Below are 25,370 nucleotides of genomic sequence, written 5' to 3'. Positions count from 1 at the left end.
AATCTCTCCTCTTCCTTACCTAGTTATGTTCTTCTTCCTTAGGGAAGCTTGCTTTGACACCATCATCCCCGCCAACCACGTTCATTATCCTACTATGTGTTTTTATAACACTCTCTGCTTTTCCTTTGTAGCTTTTCTCAGTCTTGTGTTTATATTTATTTCTGTGCTATTTGATGACTCTTCCACAGGATAGGAAGCTTCTTGAAGGCAGGCATGTGTCTGTCTGTTCCGTTAATCCCCAATGCTTATCAAAGACTGATATGCTTTTTCCAGGATCATCTTTATAAATTGTGCGGAAACTTGGTGATCACTTCAATCTGTGCTTTTGTGCCCACATTCTGTCCCATATTAACCACTAATATGGCTAACTTGTGTGGCTACCTGGCTTCTTTGGCGCTTACACCTCTGAGAGATAGGTTAGTCTAGAAAGTCCATAAATTCTTTTTTTGTGTTGTACCAGATGAATTAGGTCTGTCCAAGCAGCTCTGTGAGAGGAGATCTACAAATACGGACTCATATGCCTTTAGGTTCAAGCGGCAATAATTTCATTTTCATTAACTTTGAGAGTAGTATGAAATACATCATAAGGATGAAATTCTTCTCCTGGAAACCTTGACAGCTCACTTTCCTCTCTGGTTCCAATGACATTTTCTTCTAAGAAATATGATTTGAGACAGTCGTGGCTCAGTTTCCTGATAAAAGTGGTGTAACACGTCTTGTTTAATGTGTATATCTGCTACTGCTAAGGTGTGTAAACATTCCTTAATATTTGATTCTAACTTGATCTTGTGAATATATTCGAAATACTATGTACCAGGTGACTTGTATATTAGAGTACATATTGATTGTGCTAAATCCTAATTAATAGACAATATAGAAATTACCTGTCTTGGACTTTCCATGTAAACTTCTTTTGAGTGTTCTTAATTAGAAGGATGCGTCATGTGCTTAATAAAGAGTTCAAGGACTGTCCTAAACTATGTGCCAGTCACTGGGAAGCCCATTTATATATGATCGCATTTAATCCTTACAACAACCTTATGATACATAGGTATTATTCACTCCATTTTTATAAGTGAGGAAATAGGCTTACAGTGGTTAAATGACTTGTCCAAGGTTTGTTTGACTCTAAAGCTTCTTTAACCTCAACCACTTCCCTTTCTAAGGTGTGTTAATAACACTGTGAGCCAACTACTTCTTGTGATAGGCTTGTCCACTAACAACGCGCTGTCACATAGGAGCCTGGTTGAAAGCACCCCTTGTTGATAGGCCTGGGAAGACAAAGTCCTGACAGAGTTGACACAATAGAATCTCTAGCCCAACACAGAAAAACCACGTGGAAATTGTGGAGTTCTAATCCTCTTCTAAACATCTTGTTTTTTAAAAACTGCCTTACTGCAGAACAACAAAGAGAGAAGCAAAAGAACTAAATAGAGCTTTTGAAAACCAAAAAAAAAAAAAAAAAGGCAAAAAAATGGCTTACTACAATAGATCGTAATGGAAATCATCGAGCTTTGTTAGCCCATCTAAAAACAAATGCCCAATTTTAGACACAGTCACTCATGCTATTGTGTACTGTGATTGAAATCATGGGAGCCAAAATATTGTTGATGATGGGAGAGTTTTTTTCTCTTAACTTTATAGTCCTGTGATGGCCTCTATGCTTTATAGACTCTGAAACTTCTCCCCTGGGACCCAGTAGTCTCATTCACTTTTGTGGGTTCCAGAAGATAACCTTGGATTGTCAGAATTATTTATACTAGGAGGGCTGGGCAAGTAATATAAATGAATTACTAGATGATGGAGTAGATGAAAAAGACAGCAGGGAGTGATGGGAACTGTGACAAACTCCTGTTCCATTTTTAGGGACGAGAGTAGGCTCCCGCTTGTTGTTGCCTTGAGTTGTCAGATCTTCTAATTTCTCTAAAGAAACTGGACATATAAATTTTTAGGTGAAACTTCCCAGTTTTGGGGTGAAATCTCCCCAATAAAACATGTCAATGTGAATTCAGCCTCCTGAGGGTTACCTGTTTACCCTCTGTGCTTTTCAGTCTATCCTGAATGGTGGCCCCTGCTCTTTGCCAAGCTCTTCACCCTTATTTAATTAGCCAAGGATAATTCCCTTAGATGAACTCATAAGGACAAGGTTCTCGCCCTCCTCAAACTAGTCCCATTAGTTGCTGGAATTGCATTTGAGACTATGCCAGCTTTCCTTTCACAGAACTGCAGACCCAGTTTTGATCTAAATTTTTTTCCCCATTTTTTTATCGGGGAATAGTGTGCTTCTTCAGGGCCCATCAGCTCCAAGTTGTTGTCCTTCAGTCTAGTTGTGGAGGGTGCAGCTCAGCTCCAGTCCAGTTGCCCCTTTCAGTCTTTAGTTGCAGGGGGCACAGCCCACCATCCCATGCAGGAATTGAACCAGCAACCTTGTTGTTGAGAGCTCGCGCTCTAACTGAGTCATCTGGCCACCCAGCAGCAGCTCATTGTCTTCAAGCTAGTTGTGGAGGGAGCAGCTCACTGGCCCATGTGGGAATCGAACCTGCAGCCCTGTTGTTTAGAGCTCACACTCTAACCAACTGAGCTATCCGGCCGGCCCTTGATCTAATTTTGAGAAGCAAACCGGTGTTGGGCATAGTTATTCTATCTATACATTGAATTTTCTGTAAGACATCATTTTGTCAGAGAGTTTAATGCAGCACGTTAACATCTGTAAATCTATATGACTTGTAAGTTTCTCTACAAATATCAAGTTTTTACTGAAACACTTTTCTGTAAGGGAATATCCCTGGCTACATATAGTTTAAACATGATGGAATTCTTTATTTTGGTACATTTTTGCTTAATCTTCCCTTAATTAATTATTCTTTATATTATAGGCATATAGTTGGAAAGAGAGGGGACACTAAGAAGAAATTGGAAGTGGAGACCAAAACTTCTATTAGTATTCCTAAGCCTGGACAAGAAGGAGAAATTGGTGAGATGCAGTATATAAGTTGTGTTTGCAATCACTTTTGCATGTGTATGGAATAATGTAACCCAACTGAGATCTGTAGTGACTATATTCCTTATGGGGTTCTGTAGCTGTTGTACTTTTTATGATACGTGAGTATCAGTCTCCCAGGTGATGAGAAAAATACCTGGGCCTTCATTTTAGGCTTTACCATGCACTGATGAGATAAAGCTGCCAGATTTCATTGTATACCAGGAGATTTCTTATATGCTTTAGTGGTGGAGTAGTGAATTGTTTCAAGTTAGAATTAGGAAAAACCAATAAGATCTGCGAATTTGAAATAAAGTTCAGCCCTTTCCCCAAGCATTCTCCTGTTTTTACCTGAAGGAAATTATAAGAATAATGGTTAAAATAACCTGATTCAAACTACTGTTCAGGTGAGGGAAAATAGTTTGGCAATGCAAATGAAATCAGAAAGTGACTGTACCTAGTCCCCCATTATCCGGGGAGTGGGGGGAATATGTTCCAAGACCCTGAGTGGATTCCTGACACCGTGAATAGTACCAAATCCCATATGTGCTGTTTTTTCTTATACATACATACTTATCATAGTTTAATTTATAAATTAGGCAAGTAAGAGATTAAGGACAATAACTAATAATAAATAGAACAATTATAACAATATACTATAATAAAATTTGTGAACGTGAAAGAAATAAAGAAAGTGACTGTACCACGCATCACTGTGAAGCAAACGCACCGGTGTGCGTTGTAAAGTGGCTTTGAGTGAGGTCCACTGTAGGGACAAAATTTTTAAAACTCATCCTAAAACTATAGGACTTTTTCAGAGTCAAATATGTGCATTAATCCATTTTCCGTAAACACCCATAGATTATATTAAGGTTTAGGAGAAAAGAGTTACAAGCACTCTTCTTTTGTGCTATGTAAGAATAATCACTGTGACAGACAAGTAGCAGGTGACTTCAGAGCAGTGCTGCCCAAAAGAACTTTCTGTGATGACAGGTATGTTCCATGTCTGCACTGTCCAGTACAGGAACCACTCGCCACATGTGTCTGTGAGCACTTGAAATGGGTCTAGTGTGTCTGAGGAATTGAATTTTTAATTCTAGTCTAATTCATTTCACTTTTAGTTTAACTAGCTGCATATGAGTTCCTGTACTGGACAACGCCTTTCCTTCATCTTTAAAGTTCAAATTACAAATATTGAAATCATTTAATAATTGCATCTAAGCTTATTTCTCTAGTTTTTTTTCTGATTATAAAATTAATACATGCTTTCAAAAAAATGGAAGCTTGCAGAAATTATATATAAGGTATAAAGGGAAGTCTCTTGTAACATGAACCCCAGACATAATCGCTATTAACGGTTGAATATGTTCCCCATTTTTTTCTACCCATATAGTAACATATACAAGTAATTTTCATAACATGGTATAAATGTGGAGCCTTTAGCCATTTTAAGATACTGAATCCTTCCAAAATTTATCCAGAAAAGGGTAGGCGGGTTGTAAAGATTCGATTTTGATTTAGAATGCACAGATATTTCAGTGTGAAAAACGAGTGTGTCTAATTGTTTAAGAATTTAGTGGAACTAATTTAATTGAAAAACAAGGTTAAACTGGTTTGTTGATCTTGTAGGGAAAGTTGATCTTGTATAGTATATGGGGAAAAAACAAATTGGTTAGAATAAATTGAGTTGTGATGTAAAATCAAGACTGCATTTGCTATCTTTTGGTGTGGTATTTGCTGTCACTTATTCATTTTCTTTTTCATTTCCTCAATTAGAGAAACTAGGGAAGGAAATGATCTAGATTTTAATTTGTCCTCTGGACAAGGATCTGTTTCTAGTCTGTTTTGAAGTCTCACGCTATGGGATATCCCAAGGAGCTTTAAAATGATATTGTCGTTGTAATTAGATAATTGGGTGTTTTTTTTTTAAAGTTTAACTTCAATACCTTCAATTGTTTTCTTCCTCTATATCCTAAGTTTTAGTCCTTAAATCTAGTCATGTGTATTCTGGTTTTCAGATATTTATAGTTGTAGAATATATCTAACCTCATTACATTTATAATTTAGTCATTATTTGATCAACTTTGAATCTTTTCTGGAAATCAGTCTGTCTGAGCACCCTTTTTTTTTTTTTTTTTTTGCGTGGGGTGGGAATATTTTTTTATTGGAGAATATCTCCAGGGCCCATCAGCTCCAAGTCATTGTCCCTAAATCCAGTTGTAGAGGGCGCAGCTCAGCTCCAAGTCCAATTGCCGTTTTCAATCTTTAGTTGCAGGGGGCGCAGCCCACCATCCCATTGTGTTGAGAGCTTGAGAGCTCGCGCTCTAACTGAGCCATCTGGCCGCCCCCTGAGCACCTTTCAAGTACCCTTTTCAGTTTACTGTGTTACAAAAATAAAAACGTCTTATTTGCCTTATTTTCTACCAAACCACCTTCTTAACAAAAAAGAACACCTTTAGCATTTTGTGCCAAACTTTTATAGAAATAAAACATAAACTTGAGTTTTAAGCTTCCCTCTTCTCCACCCCTTTCCTTTAAGTTTCTCACCATATTTTTGATCTCTGACAGAGATAATTATAATTTCTACTTTCCTATAATTTTGTCCCAGTTTACCTTTGAACACTTCTTATCAGTATTTCTCTAGCACCATATTTGAGTACCTGCTATGTATACTTGCCTTCACTGGGCATTTGAGTCTTTTGGACTTGCAACGTATTCTATCTGATAATATAAGTAATGTCATTAGAAAACACTGTAGGTCTACTTCTTACAAATTTGGTTATTACTTAGGTCAAGTTTTTACTTAGGCAGACAGTTCTCAGGCTGTTTCTCATTCATAATTTACTTCTCTTCCTAGGAATTTCCATGTTGTTTCTCTACAACAAAATGGTTATGACACTTTCATTCTCATTAAGAAACAGAAATGTTGTTCTTACAGAAAATTTCAAGTGCTTTAATGGAAAGTACTAGGACAAATAAATGGAATTATTTAATTTCTGCAGTTGCCTAGGAGACACTAACTTTATGTTCTCTAAAGTACATAGCACATTTTGCTATTATTATCCTTAATACTTCAATATGTTTATCATATTCAGAAGTCCTGTCCTTAACTCTAATAAATCGTCTGTTGAAATGCCAGTTTTGTTCATTGTTCATGTCTTCTGCACCTTTCCTTAGTTTCTATTTTGAACCAAACCCTGCCAGTTCTGGAACCTAGAGATTTAATCTCTGTTTAAACAGAGATTGTATAATCCCTAAATGGTTTTCTTTCTTTGTAGACAGTGGTCTATGTTCTTATGGCTTTTCCCGCCTCCTTTCATTTATATATGCATAAAGATATAGCCCAGATCAAAGAAGGCCAAGTTATACCAAAACATGGAAATTTGGTATCCATACGTATAATATAGAGTCGATAGACATTTTTACTTTAGCTTTCTATTTTCATACGTATAGGAGTAGACGCTCCTTTGCTTTTTTATTGAGTGAATCACTAATAATTTTTGCCACAGTGTTTTTTTAATTGAGGTAAAATTCACATAACAAAATTGAATCTTTTGCTCTTAATTTTTTTACTATATGAATTTCTATGTGATGTATTGTTCTTAGTATTTTTATTGCGGTTAGAGACACAACATAAAATTTACCATTTTGGCCATTTTAAAGTATTGAATTCAGTGGCATTTAGTACATTTAGAATGATGTGTAACCATTACTACTGTCTTAGAACATTTTTATCACCCCGAAAGGAAACCCCATACCCATTAAGCAGTCACTCCTGATTTCTTCCTGTCTCCAGTCCTTGGCTACCACTAATCTGCTTTTTGTCTCTATGAATTTGCCTGTTCTGGATATTTCCTGTAAATGGAAGCATACAATATGTGGTCTTTATTGTCTGGATAATGTTTTCAAGATTCATCCATATTTTTACATGTATCAGTACTTTGTTCCTTTTTTTTTTGTTTTTGTCTATTGAATAATATCCCATTGTATGGAGATACCACATTTTGTTTATCCATTTATCAGCTGGTGGACATTTGTATTGTTTCCACCTTTTGGAATGTGAGTAGAGCTGCTATGAACATTTGTGTACAATTTTTTTTTTTGAACACCTTATTTTGCTTCTTTTGGGTTTCTATCTAGGAGTGGAATTGCTGGGTCATATGATAATTCTCTTTTTAACTTTTTAAGGAACTGCCAAACGTTTTCATAGAAGCTGTAACATTTTCATAGAAGCTGTAACATTTCCAGCAACAAGGTGTGAGGGTTTGCTTTGTAGGTTTTGAACTCATTTTTCTACTTCATCAGCTTGGCTTAAAGATACTCTGTTTTTAGACCTTGTTCTGCTTAGACTGAATTCATTAGTAACTTTCTTACCCTTGGCACTGTCCCCTGTTCAGAATTAAATACACATTCAGACTTCTTTAACTCCCCACAGATGACAGTATTGAAAGGTCACCTATCTTATAAGCAAGCATCTGATAGTCCTTGAGCATGTCAACCCTTTTTTTGTTTGTTTGTTTTTTGCTTGCAGTAATCAGTGGCCAGCATCGAGGTGGGGTCATTTCAGCCAGAACTCGGATTGATGTTCTTTTGCTCACTTTTAGAAGAAAACAGCCCTTCACTCACTTCCTTGCCTTTTTCCTCAATGACGTTGAAGTTCAGGAACGATTCCTGAAGTTCCAGGAGGAAGTACTGGAAAAGTGCTCCATGGTAAGCAGCAAACAAAACAAAACAAAAAAAGAAAAGAAGAAAATTAAGAGTACAAAAATGGTTCATACATAGTTCAGGCAGTAGATAACAAATCTCTTCTTCCACCAAAAAACCTATTTCTGATAGTTTCATTTAATTCTGAACTGAAAAAAAATGTAGACATATCAGCACGATAAGTCTCTATATATTACTGAAATATATTAAAAAATTTTAAGATACAAAAGAATCATCCTAATATGTACACTATTCTGCACCTTGAGGGAGGCAGTCTTAATGAGAGGTCGTTATCTGTAGATCTTCTGCCTTTGGCAGTTATGGCTGATTTGGGGTTAGTAACAAAAAGACAAATTTGCATATAGAACTGTCATACTGAGGTAACAGTGAAATGCTTATGACTAGGATAATAGCAGATAATCTAGAGTAGAAAACAAGTTTTAAAATTCCTTTTGGATGTAAGTTTAGGTGATTTAAATATTTATTGATTTTTTGAAAAATTTATGAAATATACATTTATTATAGAAAATTTAGAGAAAGAATAAAAAGCCTCCTATTGTTTCACCACTGAGAGAGAATACTGTGGCATATTTGTGTGTATGTACACAAACATACATTTAGAAAATAAGATGTGTATTGTATATGGTTTTATATCTTGTTTTCTTTGAAATTTAGCACTATACCATAACTGTTTTGTCATTGAACAAAATTCTAAATCTTTTACCTTTGCTTTGGAGAACAGGAAGGAAATTATAGCAGTGATGGTTAAAATAACATAATTTGATGTCAGGAACTGCTCACATGACTTGATTTTTAATGGCTGCTTACTTTTGTGTTATATGGGTGTGTAATTATTTAATCTTTATATTTTTTCATTATTGTAAATGATGTTATGAGTATTCTGCCTACATTTTTCTGCACTAGTCTAGTTAGTTTCTTAGTAAATTTCTAGAAGTGGGAAAAGAGTATGTGTATGTTGGAGTTTTTTTGGTGTGTATATCCAAATTACCTTCAGGAAATGTTATAGCACTTTATATTCCTAACTATAGTTTGCTTAAGGTTTCTTTTTCCACCCTTGCCCGTACTGGCTGGGTCTTGTCATTCTTTTAAGTTTTTGGGTTTTTTTTGGTAATTTAATTGATAAAACGTATTAGCTCATTGCTTTATGTTCATTTATTTGATTATAGGTGAGATACAACTTTTTCATATGTTTAACTCTTCTTCATGTCTTGGTCCATTTTTCTCTGAGTGTTCACTTTTTAATTTATTTGTAAGAGCTTCATATATATTAAGAAGATCAGTATTACTTCATAGTTATATTTAACTTTTTAATGTATTTTGGTATATGGTAAGAGGTAAGAGTAATTTCTTTTAACCCTTATTTGGTTAACCAATTATCCCCAGAAGAATTAAAAATGTTTTATTTTACCTTAAAAATTATCATACAGTAAAATGGACTTCTTTGCATGTACATTTCTATGAATTTCAATACGTTTAGATTTGTGTAGCCACCTACCACAATCAGAGTACAGAATAGTTCTACCACCCTCCAAAATGCCCTCATCTGTCCCTTCATAGTTGCCTCTTCCCCACCCCAAACACTGATAATCACTGATCTTGTGTTGGTTACTATAATTTTGTCTGCCTGCAAATGTCACATAAATGGAACCATACAGTATGTAACTTTTTGAGACTGGCTTTTATCACTCAGTATAATGCCTTTGAGATTCATCCAAGTTGTTGTGTTTATCAGTAGTTTGTTGGATGCACACAGTCTGTTTATCCATACACCTGTTGGAGGACATTTAGGTTGTTTCCAGTTTTGGGAATTATGAATAGAACTGCTACAAACATTTGTGTACAGATTTTTATGTAAACATAATTTTCATTTCTTTAAAATAAATACTCAAGAGTGGGATTGCTGGGATATATATGGTAGGTGTATGTTGAACTTTATAAGAAACTGTCAAACTGTTTTTCAGAGTGCTTCTGCTATTTTGCATTCCCACCAGCAACATAAGAGAGTTCTAATTGCTCTGCATTGTCGTCAGCATTTGGTGGTGTTGGCATTTTATTTTATTGTTATTTACACCCATTTTAATAGGTGTGTCATGATATCTTATTGTGGTTTTAATTTGCATGTCTCTGGCTAATGATGTTGAATATCTTTTTATGTCCTTTTTTACCATATATCCTGTTAGGTGAGGTGTCCACATCTTTTACCCATTTTAAAATTGTTTTCTTACTGTTGAGTTTTGAGAGCTCTTTCGTAATATACATATATATTCTGGATACAAGTCTGTAAGGCTATATTCTGAATACAAATCCTTTAAGGCTATGTGATTTTCAAATATTTCCTCCTAGGCCACAGCTTGTCTTTCATTCCCTTATTAGTGTCTTTTTTAGAAAAAAATTTATTGTAAATTTTGATTAGTCCAATTTATTAATTTTGATGTCATATCTTAGAACTCTGCCTAACTCTAAGTACAAAGGTTTTCTCTTAGGATTTTTAGAGTTTTGCTTTTTTATGTTTAGATCTATGAAATAGTTAATTTTTTGTAGTAGGTGTGAATAGGTCTAGGTTCATTTTTTTGCATATGGATGGCTGTGCTATGTTTTCTCAATCTTGTAGTAAAGAGAGGAATAAAAGCATGTGGGATAAAATAGAACAGTGGTTAGTATCTTTGGTTCTGGAAACGATGGACTTAGGTTTGATTCTGGGTTCCTCGATGTGTAGATTTGGGAAGGTGAACCTTCAGATCTTTACAGCTTGCTTTGGAGAGTTACAGGAAGGATTAAATGAGATAACGTCAGTACTCGGCATGGCAGTCGATACGTGATAAACATTTCATAAATGTTAGAGGCTACTCCTGCTATTTTCATGGCTGGTTAGGTCAAAGTTATTCATATTACTTGGAGTATTAAGAGTAAATGAGGGCTGCCTTTGATAGTTGTGGGCAAGGTCAGTGAAAATGTTTTGAGTGAAAATTTACAAGATCCTTCCTCCTCTTCTTTTTTTCCTTTTCCTTTCTCCTATGCTATCTTACCCATATTGCTCAAGCTGGGTCTTAGGTGTTAAAATGTGGTGAGATGTAGATATGCAGATATAGAAGTATTAGAATCCAAGTATTTTTGTGGGGCTACGGGACGAAAATTGGTAAAATTGATTTTTTAAGAAGGAGGCTATTAAGGTTGAGTTGGTTCAGACTGGGCAAATATGAGTAGATAGTATAGAATTGCGTAACACATTTTGAAATGACTAACTTGGCATTTACGTGCTTGAACAAGGGCACATCTATAAGTCAAATACTATATGTAAAGGTAGTAAACTATCAGAATATTATTAAGTATCATTAGTAAACCATCAGAATATCTTTTTTCTCTTAACATTTAATAGCAAGATTATTTCATTCTCAGTGGAAGTGGAGGGTTCAGTAGGAGAAGACCAGGAATACTGAAGTTTCAATATAGGCTGTTAAATTTGGGGGAGTGTTGCTGGTAAGTTTCGAAATTATTTTACTTTGTAAATACCAATTTATTGATGCCAGTGATTATTTATTTTTTGGAATGTTACATATACCTGATATGCGACAAGCAGATTGTAATAGATTAACCTTTTTTTCTTTTCATGTATGTGTGTGTGTATGCCTCTTTACTTTCCTTTTGGCTCCTGACATGGGCTGCCAGGGAACAAATATTGGAATAATTACTTTCTTTTGGCCAGATTGAGACTGGCCACTATGAATGTCGTGCTGGCCTTAATCAGTCCAAAGTACTTCCTTCCTGCTTCCAGGGAGATTCCATACTGACATTGCCTTCTTCCTGCTTTTAAATCAGGTCCTGATAACAGCAGGGAAATAAGCATAGCATAAAAGTGTAACTAAGCAAGGGGCTTATTAGATGGAAGAAATTTTTAGTGAGTTTCATTCTGACGTAAGAAGGACAGGCAGATTGCTGGAAAAGCCTGTAGGCATTTTCCTGTCATACTCTGCATGTATTACCCCACCTTAGGTGAGTTCCCATCTAGTAGCTTTGAAGAACACATACCTATTATTGAGATAGCATATGTTTCCTGAAAGGCTGTGGCATTCAGGCTTGTTTTAGTTCCTCAGAAACTCATTTGACATTTCTGGTAGTTTCTTCAACTCTAAAATAGGAATGGCCTCAACATTCTCTTACTTATAAGGGAAAGATGACGCCTCTTGGTGTAAAGTTGGCTCATAAATTTTTTCAAATTACATATGTGTTGTATATATATATATAGATATATATATAGATATATATAGATATATATCTATATGTATATATAAATTGTTATACACATTGTTTCTAACTACCTTTTTGATTTAATATGTTCCATGTCAGTACATATAAATCTAATCACTGTTTTTAATTGCTGTGAAATATTCTGTGAATGAATGTACCCTAACTTTTAACCAATGCCTTATTGATGGAACATTAAAGGAAATTATTTCTGTTGTTATTCATTATAATGTGTAATGAACATTTTTGTACATGAATCTTTATGTCCTTGGCTGATGTTTTCTTTGGGATACATTTTGGGGTAAATTCTTAGAATACATGAAGGGAATGTAAACTTTAAATTTTTGATAGTTTTTTTTTCATTCTGTTTAAAAGAACAACTTTATTGAGTTATAATTTACATACAGTGTAATGCACCTGTTTTAAGAGTACACTTTAATTAGTTTTGACAAAAATATACAGTTGTGTAACAACCATCATAAATACAGACATTTCCATCTCCCCTAAAAGTTCTCTTGTACCTCTTTGCTGTCTCTGGGCAAATACTTAGGAGCATAATTGTTGGACCAAATGCAGATATATGTTTAGTTTTATAGGGAAACTATTAAGCCTTTTCCTAGAGAGGCTGTGCCTTTTTTACCACAAATGATGATACAGAGTTTAGCTTGCTCCACGTTCTTGCCAGCGTTTGGTGGTGTCTGTCTTATTTTGATCTTGGCAGTTCTGGTAGGCATGCTGTGGTATCTCGTAGTTCCCCCTTACGCACAGGGGATACCTTCCAAGACCCCCCTTGGATGCCTGAGACCATGGATAATACCGAAACCTATCTATACTATGTGTTTTCCTGTACACACATCCACTTTGCAGCTTCTCTTTGGTATATCTATCTCAGTTGCCATTTTTAAGTAAAATAAGTTCTGTGAACATAGGCACTGCAGCCCTGTATCGCTTGATCTGATAACCGAGACGGCTACTTAGTGCCTAATGGATGCGTAGCGTGTATAGTGTGGGCCTGCCGGACAAAGGGATGGTTCATGACCTAGGTGGGACAGAGCTGGACAGCGCGAGATCTCATCACGCTACTGTGTGGAGAGAAAACGGAACATTTCCTACCATTTTGAGTGCAGCTTTTTCTTGGTTAGGCATTTGCTTTGTTGTAGCTTCTTAACTGGTTTCTAGAGTTCTCCCAAAGCTACTTTGGTCTATGTGTTGTTGTTTATTTGGTGTTTCTGTGGGGGAGTGAGGGCCTGGATCTTCTTAGTCTGTCATGCTGATGTTGCTTCGAGTTTGGATACATTTCAGGCATTATTTCCTCAAATATCTTTTCTCTCCCCTTGTTCCTTCTCTTTCTGGAACTCTAATTACACAGTAGATCAGTTGATACCGGTGCACAGGTTACTGAAGCTCTGTTCATTTATTTTCCAGACTTAATTTTCTCTCCCTGCTTCAGTTTGGATAGTTTCTGTAGATGTGTCTTCAAATTCACTGATTTTTTTTTGTTTCTAATCTGTCGTTAATCCCATCCAATGGAATTTTCATTTTTGCTCTTATTTGATATCTCTTAAAGTTCTATTTGTTTCTTTTTTTAAATATCATCTTTTTCTTTCAATGTCTGCATGTTTTCCTTAAAATAGTTGAGCTTATTTATAATAGTTTTTTTAAAGCCACTGTCTGCTAATTCCATTGGCACGGCAGCATTCTAGATCTGTTTCTATTGGCCAATTTTTTACCTGCTTATGGGTCACATTTTTTGCTGCTTGCATGTCTGGTAATTTTTTATTCAATGGTGAACATTGTTGAGAGCAAATTTTGTTTTATGCTCTTCAGAGAGTCTTAAACTTTGTTCTGGAAGATAGTTATTTGTGTATCTGCATAATCATTCCAAAGCTTGTTTTTAAAGCCTTTTAAGAACAGATCTAGAGTATTCTTTACTCTAGGGCTAATTTAGCCTCACTATTAAGGTGTGTCCTTCCTGGAATCTGTTCAATTCTCTGTGTATTCGAGAGTGATCTCTCCACTCTGGCTGGTGGGAACTTGAGTGTTTCCCTGCTGTTTGAGCTTTGGGTATTGTTTGGCTTGCAGCTTCCAGTAGCTTTTCTTTATCTGGTTTTGTGGGTTTCATCCTATACACGTGCAGATTGTTGTTCAGCCAAAGTCTCAGAGACCCTTCTGCAGATTTCTGGAGCCCCCACTTTTTTTCATAGCTTCCTCCTCTTCAGTGCTTGGCCCTGCAAATTTCATTTGCCTTGGCATTCCTGAATTCCACTTTTTCTCACCTCAACTCATAGGGATTACTGGCCTCTTGTTGGGTTCCCCACTCTGTGTCACTGTCTGGAAGTTGTCTGTTCAGAAAGCTAGCATGAGACTCTGTCTTTCTCCTCTCTTAGGGATCACAGTCCAGCACCATCTGTTAGCCAGTGTCTGAAAACACTTGTTTTATATATTTTATCTAGTCTTCTAGTTATTGATGGCAGGAGGCAAAGTCCTAATAGGAGTTAATTCTTCATGGACAAAAGGAGACATTCTCATACATTTTTTAATTGATATATGATTTATATAACATAAAATTTACATTTTAAAGTACATGTTAATGGTTTTCCATATATGTGTATTCACTGCATTTGCAACCGTTGCCAATATCTAATTCTAAAATGTTTCCATCAGCATCAAAGGAACCCCGTGCTCATTAAACTGTCACTCCCCATTGCCCCTTCCTTCTACCCGACAACCACTAATTTAATTTCTGTCTCTATGAATTTGCCTATTCTGAATATTTCATATAAATGGAATCATAGAATATGTGATCTTTTGTGTCTGGTATCTTTTACTGACAATGTATTCTAGGTTTATCCATGTTTTATCATGTTAACATTACTTCATTTCTTTTTACGGCCCAGTAGTATTCCATTGTATTGGCATGCCACATTTTGTTTATTCATTCATTTGATGAACATTTGGGTTGTTTCCACTTTTGGGCTATTATGAATAATGCTGCTATTCATACTTTTTTTCTTCTAATAATTTGCAATACTGTAAGCAGGGAGGAGTTTACCACTATTTTACTCAGTCAGCATTGAGTGACACATAAAAGAGCAAATGATTATTGAGCACTTGCATTGTGCTCGACAGTGTGCTGAGTGCTTACTGCGTTTATTTTGTTTAACCTTCAATCCATCTGTATGAGGTAGATACTGCTATTCCATTTTAATGATGTAGGAATGGAAGCTCAGAGAGGGTGACTTGCCCAGGGTACCTTCTCGGTAGAGTGAATGATAGAGTTATGGAGGATCTAGTAACTGCTCTATTTTATACAATCCAATGGAACAAATATATGAAATTAGTCCTGGGCATCACTGTGGGAAATTATTCGAATGGAAAAAATCCTGTTTAAATTGAAGATGTTTTGATGATTGCTTGTCTGTTAACCAATTGCACCAGACTTTCAGTAAATGTTTTCAGTGGGACCAGCCTCGACTAGAACTGGGTAGTAATTTGCACAGTATTTGCAGATTTAAAAAAGCAAAAGAGCCTTCCCAGTTGTGTTTGGGTTTTCAGCTCCAAATCATGTCTTATTCCCTAATTGTTAAAAAAAGATGTCATGTGGATCATATGTCCTTCAAGGACTTTTGTTCAAGGGCTATCCATCTTCAGTCTTGAATCAGGACTCGAAGAGGTGAGACTCTTTATCTTCTAAAAAAAATTTCATTGATAATTAATTTTTTGTTTTCTTTCTTTTTTTTTTGAGGAGGTGACTTTACCTAATTTGATAGCTTATGTCAAATATATGAAGTCCTTTGGGATCTTTGGGGTGAAATACTGTTGAAATATGAGTTTATTAGTTTACCTTTGCACCCTACCCTATTGTATTAATTTTATATTGCTGATAGTAAATTACCTCAATTTTGCAGCTTAAAACAACACCCATTTATCATCTCACAGTACTATAGATCAGAAGACTTGGTGAGCTCAACTGGGTTCTCTGCTTACCTGAAATCAAGGTGTTGGCCAGACTGGTCTCTTATTAGGAGGCCCTGGGGAAGAATCCACTTTCAAGTCCATTTAGATTGTTGGCAGAATTCATTTCCTTGTGGCTATAGCTCTAGCCCCCATTTCCTTGACATGTGGTCCCTCTAGCTTCTGTTAAATTCTTCTTGGCACTTCGAATCTCTGACGTCTGTCACCAGCCAAAGAAAACTCTGCTTTTTAAAGAGCTCATGTGTATGGGTTAGGCTCACTGGGTAGTCTCCCTATGGCAAGGTAGACTGTGCCATCTAACATAGTGTCATGACAGTAGTGGTGTCCTGTCAGTCACAGGTTCCACCCACAATCAAAGGAGAGGGGATTATACAAGGGTGAGGGGCATTCTTAGAATGCCATCTACCAACCATAGCTATTCCATTCTTAAACGTTGTTGTGGAGTAACATTTTTGATACAACAGACAGCTTTTCTCCCAGGCATCTTCCTGTTCTTCCCTCACTCTTGTTTTCGAACTTCTCTTTTCTTCCTTGAAAATAGTTGGCCTCTTTTCTCTATTTGGTAGCATGTTTGTTCTTGACCTCACCCTTGACTCCCAAGGAAACTGTGAATTTGCCTTTTAGAATAGCGTTTCCTAAATCGCCTTGCTTTGTGCTGATTGATGATACAAGAAATGTTGTTTAACTACAGACATCATCGCCGTCATCCCTGTGCTTCAGCTCCCCAGGCCTGAGTATTTAATGTAGGATTTAGATGCTCGCAGACATTGGCGAGGTGTTTTCCACCTATGTGATCTGCAGATAAACTGCACCTTATTTTTCCTTTCCTTGCATTAAGATTCAAAGATGTCTCACTGTCTGTGAGTTCAAGAAGTATATTAAACCCTGTATATCTCTTAGTCATTCCATAGCTAGTAACACTGCTATAATTCCATTTTATCTCACAGCAGGGTCCAGTAGAGAGCGTATCAGTAATGAAAAACAGTAATTCAAGCTGTGTTTTGTTGGAGCATTCTGAAGGCTTACAGATCTGTCTAAAGCAACAGGGGATTTCTCAGGCTGTCTGGAGAACCTGAATAAGTTATAGCTCCAGAAACAACATAATTCTGCTCATATTGGAATCTAAAGGCTGACACTAGGCAGAAATGGCAAATGGATCTGTGCGCCCCCCCCCCCCCCGTTAGGCTTGTTTTGCTTCACAGTGAATAATGGTAATATAATAGTATAATAATAGTATTAATCACTGAAGAAGAAAATTTATATGTAACGGCTTTAGTGTTCATTTAGGATTCTTCATGTATAAGGGGAGTTTCGGAATTTATAATTATCTTATGAACTAATTTAGAATAAAGATGGGATAGTTAGTTGTCTTTGTAAGAAAAGTTGTAAATTCCTGAGTTCTCATGTTGGATGGGAAAGTAAGAAATGATGTTGACAAGATTCATATATTGCACCATTTGGATGCAGTTTATCTTTTATTCATTAATTTAATATTTATTAAGTGTCTGCCATTTACTAGGCTATGTAGTTTGTACTAACAGTGGACCCTACCCTCATGGATGCCATGCTCTAGCAGGGGAAGTACTGTTCTGACAGAAATAGTTGTCGTGCTGTGTGGTAAGTGCTGTTAGAGGGGAGTGTAGTGGGTACCCAGAGGGGAGGTTCTCTAATGGGCAGAAAAGGCTTAATCAGGGAGGTGACACTTGAGCAGAGTCTTGAAGGAAGAACAGGAGTTTGTGCCAGGCTCGCCTGGGGAAGGGGAGCATTCTGGGCAGAGGAAATGGTACTTGCAAGGAATGGAGGCGTTCTAGTCTGCTGTGTTCATGGGAGAGGGAGCAGTTTGTTAAGACTGGAGCCTAGAAAGTGGGTAGGATAGGGAAGAGGTAGCAATTAAGAGTGGAAAGGGAGGGTGTCCCGTTAGCTCAGTTGGTTAGAGTGCGGTGCTCTTAACATCAAAGTTGCCGGTTCGATACCCACATAGGCTAGTGAGCTGTGCCCTCCACGACTAGATTGAAACAACTATTTGACTTGGAGCTGATGGGTCCTGGAAAAACATAGTTAAAATAAAGTTTTTTAAAAAAGAGTGGAAAGGGAATGGTATCCACCTAGTTGTGACTGGTCTTGTGAATGGTTGTGAAATGTCTCGTGTGAGTTAAGGATTTTGAATGTATCCTATAGACACTCTGGAACTAGTGAAGGTTTTAAGTAGAGACTAATGTGATTAATTTAGGATTGCAGAAAAATAATCCTGAAGGCAGATTGGAAGTGGGATTGAGAATTAAGGCGTGGGGTACCGGAGGCAGCCACCAGTTAGAAACAATGATACAGCCTGTTGAAAAGGAGACTAGGCTGTGTGGTATATTTAGGAGGGGGTATGTTCCAGAGATTTTCAGAGGTCTTCTCTATAGTGGGGATAATAATAGTCACTACCTTCAGTGTTGATGTGAAGGGTAAATGAGTTAATAAATTTAAGGTGTTTAGAGCAGAGCTTGGCGCATAGCTAAATACTGTACGTTAGCTGTTGTAATATCACCGTTACCATAGAGGACGTGAGGGAAAGTGTGGCATCAAGAAGAAGCCGAGGTTCTGGCTTGAACAGGTGATGTACTGTTAGCCCGTCCCTGATGTTTGGGTGATCACTGTCTATCTTTGGGAATGAATGTAGGCTGGTCGATGGATTGCTAACTAGTGCTTACAAGTAATTTACGGAGGAATAGTTACGCTTTCAAAAAGTAGGGTTAACTATTCATTGTGCTCATCAAAGAACAGTAAGAGGGATGCGTCCTAGTGAAGAGCCTTTTTAATGGGTAAAGACACTTAGACCGTGCGTTCTCTTTTCTGGGCAGTGTAAAGTACCCTTTTGCTGGTCGGTTTGACTATTTGTCCTTTTTTTTTAAGAACCTCTCCACTTCCCTCTAATTATGTCTGGACAGAATTTATAAGCAAGAAGAATCAAAACCCTGTTTTCTAAAGCTTACTCAACAAGGTATTTTATTAATAACGCGTAGAGACTCTCGAATCAAAGTCAACTTTTGTGAACATTCTTAAAGAATAATAGAAATGACTCAGCAGAGCCTAATTTAGTTCTTGATGGTGCTTTCAAAGGGAGAGCAAAGATCACTATATACTCAATATACACCGATAACAAAAGATGAATACAAGTCATGTGTATACAGTTTTCTGGCACCCCCAGTATATCTTATTTAATCCTCAGAATAACCGTGAGAAGGAAATGTCTGTTTTAAAGATGATGAAATTGAGTTTCAGAGCAGTTGAGTAGCTCACTTTGGGAGACACTGCTGATAGGTGGCAGAATTATAATAGAATTTGAACCTACGCCCAGCTGGCTGCAAAGCCAAATGCTCTTTTCACTGGTGTGCCTTATTTGAATAACTTTCCTATGTGAATGAGGTTCATGCGTCCTTCCTGCTTATCTTTGCGTAGACTATCAGGAAGAGAACGGCTGAATCCCCCACAGATACCTGTTTTGTACTTATTTATGGGTACTGTGGGAGCGTGTAAAAAATGTATAGGGCCTTTGATTTAGGGGTAAACTAGGCCATCTCCATTGTCTTCTAAAGGAGGAAACTGAGGTCGAGAGAAGTGGAATGGCTGCCTAATCACAGCTGCTTTGTGACAGAGCTGGAATTAGAGCCTTCGACTCTGTATTCCAGGTTTAAGGTCTCTTATAGCTAAGTCACAAACCTTTGTTATGTCTGGTGTTCCTAGAAGATGATATTTGTAAATATAATTTGAGGATTATATTTTTATCTTTGGCTGTCATCATGTACTGTCAAAGCAGAGTGCTATAAATTATTTACATTCTGGGCGGTACACATTTGGATCAGATTCAGAGGCGTTCTTTTCTCAATTCTCATGCACTGAAGCATGACCTTTGGGGTCTGGGATGCAGGAGAGACTTCCCTTCTGCCAGCTGGCAGCTCTGACAGATGCACCTGCGTTCTGTCCCGTCTGCGTGGAAAGGATGGTTGAGTTCTAACCGGGTTAAGAAGCAGAGAGAAGGTTCCATGGTGGGCTAATCCATGCTTCTCTACTGGCCTTTTCTAAGCTTGACATTTTTAGATTTCACTGTACCTTGTTAATTATTCACGCTGGTAGCACTGCCAGCAGTTCTGGGCCAGTGGAGCCTGAGTGCTGGATTAAAAGTAAAATCAATGAAGGGCAGTTGATGATGTGATTGCTAGTGGTAAATCGTGGAGCAGCAGTTTGAATGAGAGGTTTAAGATCTTGTACCTGGGATGGCTGAGTTAGGTTAGGACATGACTTTGAACTTTGAACAGGGTTTAGGCTTGCACATCAGCTTTCTGTGGAGGTAGCTTTTGCGTGCATTTTTTTCCTTGGATCAGACCTTATTTAACGGTTAAAGAAACAGACTTATAGATGTGACTTAGCCATAAAGAAACTTGTTTTCTTTCATCCAGACACAACTGTTACTTCACCATTTGCTTCTCCTTGCTGGCTGGAAGGTCACCACCATTAGAATTTCCAGGCGCCAGCCTGGTTGGCCAACTTAATGGAGTAAAATAGTTCTAGCTCCGAGTAATGGTGAACTTGGAGCAGCGCCCAGTGTAATTAAACCCCAGAGTAAATTTGATGTTGGTCTTTATTCATTTCAATGAAGAGGCTTGTGGGTGGGAATGTGATAGATTCCGAGCAAAGGAAAATAGTGGCTCCATTGCCTCAAAGATTGAGTCTACATTAAATTGAGGTAATTCAGTAAGAGAAAAGTTTTTCTTAGAAGATATCATTGACAGGCAGGGTAAAATTTAGGGTATTTCTAAAAGATTGTCCTGTTGGGTTACATATAAATTATATGATCTCTAATACATACAGTTAAAGACTATTCGAATGCTTATGGCTCAGAATTCCCCAAAAGACTGCAGATTATATGGGCTTTAGGTAACCCATCTGTTTGTTCCTTTTCCTGCTCTTGTGCATTCTCTATGTTTTGTTTCCCAGTATTTAGTGTTTCCTTGGCAAGTGGACTCAAGTTGACTGAAGTGGTAGGCTCCCAAAGGGTAAGGTAAGAAAAGAAAAGTTCAAGAGCTTCCTCTTTCTAGATAGTAAGATAATAAATCTGTGTAGTTTTAAACCACTGAGTTTGTGGACATTTGTTACAGTAGCAATAGTATCCTCTTAATTATAATCCCAATAATTATAAACTCATAGAAAAGTTAAGACTACAGATAGTACCCTTTACTCATATTCACCTTTTGTTAATATTTTCCTGTATTTGTTTTATTCTCTTTTGCTTTCTTCCTGAACTACTATAGAGTGCGTTGTGTATGTCATGGCCCTTTACCTCCAAATACTTCAATATGTATTTCCTATGAAATCAGAATTTTTTTAAACATAGTAACATGTTTACTATGTTTAAAACATGAAATTTTCAACTTCAATAGGTTTAGTATTGATACTTTTGTCTGTGTTTTACCATCCCCATTCTAATTTTGTTCATTACAGCATTTTCTCCTCTCTAGCATAGGATCTAGTCGATGATTAGATGTTGTATTTAGTTGTTAGGTCTCTTTAGTCTCCTTGGACCTGGACCATTTCCACAGCCTTTCTTTGTCTTTATTGACATTGACTTAAAAAAAAAAAGATAGAATGCTTCTTTAATAAATAATAAATTTAAAAAACCAGAATGCTCATTTGGGGTCTGTTTGATGTTTCCTCACGAGTAGACTGAGGTTATGCATTCCTGGCTAGAATATTGCATAAGTGATGATAAGTCTTTCTCAAAATATCTCATCTAGATATGATGCCCTTTATTGACAATGTTAATTTTTACACCGTCCAGTCAAAGATGTTGATTAATTTCTTCACTGTATAGTTACTGTTATTTTTCCTTACAACCAGTAAGCAATCTGTGGGTCGACATTTTAAGACTATGCAAATATTCTAATTCTCAACAAAATTTCCCCTTTGATTTAGTATCCTTTGATGATTCTTGCCTGAACCAATCTTTGCTATGATGGTTGCAAACTTAGGATTTTCCAACTTTGGTGTTTTCTCCATATTTGCCAGTTGACAGTCAGTATTCTGTAAGAAACAACCTTCTCTTCTCATCTATCATTGATATAGAATCATACATTCCTACCTTTTAATAGTTTATAAATTATTCTTAATTATTTTAGTGCTCAAATTGTCCTTCATTTAACTGATGGTGGAGGGGCCCTCACTGGTTCCTGTGTTAGTGACATACCTTTCTTCCACCCTCCTCCCCAATTATTTCTATACTTTCTGGCATAATAAGATAATTCCAGGCTTATCTTGTACTTCCGTGCTTCAGCCCTGGAATCAGCCATTCCTCTAAGACCTTTGGTTCCTTTAGTGGGAATTGGTATTTGGTGCTAGGTGTGCTCAGGGTATCTGCTTCTAGGCCCTTTTCTGTGGACAGAACCAGAAAATATATGCACGTATATATACATATATATACATGTACATATGTACGTATTTGTGCATGTACAGTCATCCCTCGCTATCCGCAGGACATCTGTTCCTGGACCCCCTGCTGATACCAAAATGTGAGGATGCTTAAGTCTCTTATGTAAAATGGCTTAGTATTTGCATATAACCTATGTTTGCATACAGGCTACAACAGGGTATGTCTGTCTACACGTCACTTCATTTTCATGGATTCAGCCTAGTGCTTGGAGTGTGAAAAATTTAGTTTTGCTTTTTAGAACTGTCTGAGATATTTTTCCCAAATATTTTCAGCCTGCACTTGGTTGACACCCGTGGATACAGAGGGCTGACTGTATGCATTTTAGAAGTTGAGAGTTGACAAAAATAGCTCCGATAGCAGTCCATCCCCACAGGATTCTTTCTTGCCTTCTTTTACTCCATATTTTTATGTCCCTCCTTCCACAGTAAGAATCCTGACTTCCAACATCAGCACTTTTACTCATTTACTCAAGCCTATAATACATCTAAAATAGTTTTGATTTGCTTTGCCCAGACATCTATAAAAAATAAACCTAATAAAAAGAATTCAGGATTTGTTTGCAGTCCCCACTCCAAAAAAACAAAACGAAACAAAATAAAACTAAGATATATAAAGTTAAATATTGTGTTTATAAGTTATTTGGTTTAGTATTTCCTTTTTAAACTCCCTCTAAGTGTGGTTTTTGTTATTCATTTTAAATACAGTTAGGTTTATTTTTAGTTTGCTTTCAACATTTAGTTTTTCCCCTCTTCTCATCCTGTCGATTTAATTTTATTTTGAATATGTAGAGCATCAACATGTTTCCAAAGTCAAAGCTATGCAAAAGGGTATATTCAGAAGTGTCACACATTTTTGAGTCCCACTCTGTCCCTTCATTGCTTTTTGGTTTATTTGTCTTATGTTTCTTGTTGTAGAACAAGTAACATAGGTATATGTTATGTTTTCTTATTTTCCCTTCTTTCTTACACAAATGGTAGCAAACTATCTGCTCTTCCGCACTGTTCTTTTTTCATTTACCATTATGTCCTGAAAATGACTCTATCAGTTTACACATGTGTTTATACATGGTTTTCAACCAGCCTTCTATACTTGGACATTTAGATATTTTCCAGTAATGCGCCTGTATTTTATATTGTTGAAAATATGTATGTCTTCAAGATAAATTCCCAGAAGTAGGATTCCTCGTTGTATTAGACTGCTTGGGCTGATATAACAGAATACTACAGACTGAGTTGCTTATACAACAGAGATTTATTTTTTCACAGTTCTGGAGGCTGGAAGTCCAAGATCACGGTGCTGGCAGGGTTAGTTTCTTTTGAGACCTTTCTTCCTTGCTTCCAAACTACTGCCTTCTTGCTGTGTCCTCACATGGCCTTTTCTCAGTGTGCACGTGCTCCTGGTATCTCTTCCTCTTTTTATAAAGATGCTATTGGATTAGGGTCCCACCCTTAATATGATCTCATTTAACCTTAATTACATTCTAAAAGGTTCCATTTTCAAATATTGTCACATTGGGAGTTAGGGCTTAAATATGATTTTGGGTGGGGGTGGGGGACAGAATTTAGTCCATAACGCTAGGTGAAAGGGTGAATACTTAATGTACCTTTCGTTTTGTTAAATATTGCCAGATTTTCCTCCACAGGGGTTGTACCATTGTATATTTCAACTAGCAATGTGTGAAGTATCTGTTTTCCCCCAGCCTCTCGAGTAGAGTATATGGTCTAGCTTTTGAATTTTTGGTCGTTTGATGGGCAAGAAATGGTTTTCAGTGCAGTTTTAATTTGCCCTTTTCATGAGTGAAATTGTACATCTTTCCGTATGTTTTCGTCATTTTTATATCTTCATTTCTGTGAAATGTCTATTTATGTTTCTTGCATATTGTTAAATAGCATTTTTAGTCATTTTTTCTCTGATTTTTAAGTCCTTTATATATTGGAACTATCCCTTTATCTGTGGTATATGTTGCAAGTATTTTCTTTTAGTATATTGTTTGTCTTTTGACTTTGCTTATGTTTTTTCCCATGTAAGCGCTTTCTGTTTATAAGTATTAGTCTTTTTTCTTATTGCATCTGGATTTCTGGTCTTAGTTTAAAAGCCTTTTTCTACATTCAGATTAAGAAGTAATTCATCCATGTTTTCTTCTTTTTATAGTTTCATTTTTTACATTTTAGTCTTTGATTTTGAGTTTATTCTTGTACGTGGTGCAAGGAATGGATATAATTTTATTCTTTTTCCAAGTGGCTGTCCAATTGCCCCAACATAATTTGTTAAGAAAAAAACAGATTTTCCTTAGTAATTTGAGATACCACCTTTATCATCTACAAAGATTTCTGTGTGTAAACGGTGTTTTTAACATTATAGGTTGAAAGACCTTTGGGAAGTCATCAAATAGGAAAGATCAAATAGGAGACGACTACTCTTAAACTATTCCATGAATAACTGTCGGCAGGTTGAGTTACAGGTAAAAACTTGCTCCAACTTTGCTAGTATGCTCTTAAAAGGAAAAGGCATACAAAACTATGTTTAACAGCTTTATTGAGGTATAGTTTGCATACCAAAAAAAGGCACCCATCTTAAATGTACAATTCAATCATTTTTAGTAAATTTACAGAGTTGGGCAACCTTTACCACAGTACAGTTTTAGAACATCTCCATCGATCCAAAAAGATCCCGGGATTTTACCTGTTTGCAGTCCCACCCCTGACGCCAAGCAACCATTAATCTTTCAGTCTCTATAGATTTGCCTTTTCTGGCCATTTTGCATAAATGGAATCATATAATATGTTATCTTTTGCATCTGGCTTCTTTTGCTTAGCTAATGTTTTTGAAGTTTATCGATACTGTTGCATGTATTAGTAGTTCATTACTTTTTATTGCCCAATAGTATTTCATTGTATGGCTATACCGTGTCTTGTTTATCTATTTCAAACAATTAATGGACATTTGGATTGTTTTTATTTTTGGCTCTTACTGCTGTGA

The 25,370-nt window shown here is 36.6% G+C and overlaps 1 protein-coding gene across 10 annotated transcripts in view; it reads left to right on the top strand.

The window, feature by feature from the left end:
• The window catches only part of ASCC1 (activating signal cointegrator 1 complex subunit 1), a 93,500-nt gene that overhangs the window by 3,777 nt on the left and 64,353 nt on the right, over positions 1–25,370 (top strand). For all 10 annotated transcript variants that reach the window (XR_013994989.1, XM_081074349.1, XM_081074346.1 and 7 more), the window contains exons 4-5: positions 2,877–2,974; positions 7,512–7,690. Coding sequence is in view for 9 of the 10 variants with exons in the window: in XM_081074349.1 (XP_080930475.1) it covers positions 2,877–2,974; positions 7,512–7,690 (277 nt within the window). In the remaining variant the exon portion in view is untranslated. The remainder of the gene's footprint in view (positions 1–2,876; positions 2,975–7,511; positions 7,691–25,370) is intronic.

Source organism: Rhinolophus hipposideros, assembly GCF_964194185.1.
Source record: "Rhinolophus hipposideros genome assembly, chromosome: 15".
Taxonomy (NCBI): Eukaryota; Metazoa; Chordata; class Mammalia; order Chiroptera; family Rhinolophidae; genus Rhinolophus; species Rhinolophus hipposideros.
The sequence above is the reverse complement of the archived record's forward strand: the minus strand, read 5'-3'. Positions and strand labels throughout refer to the sequence as shown.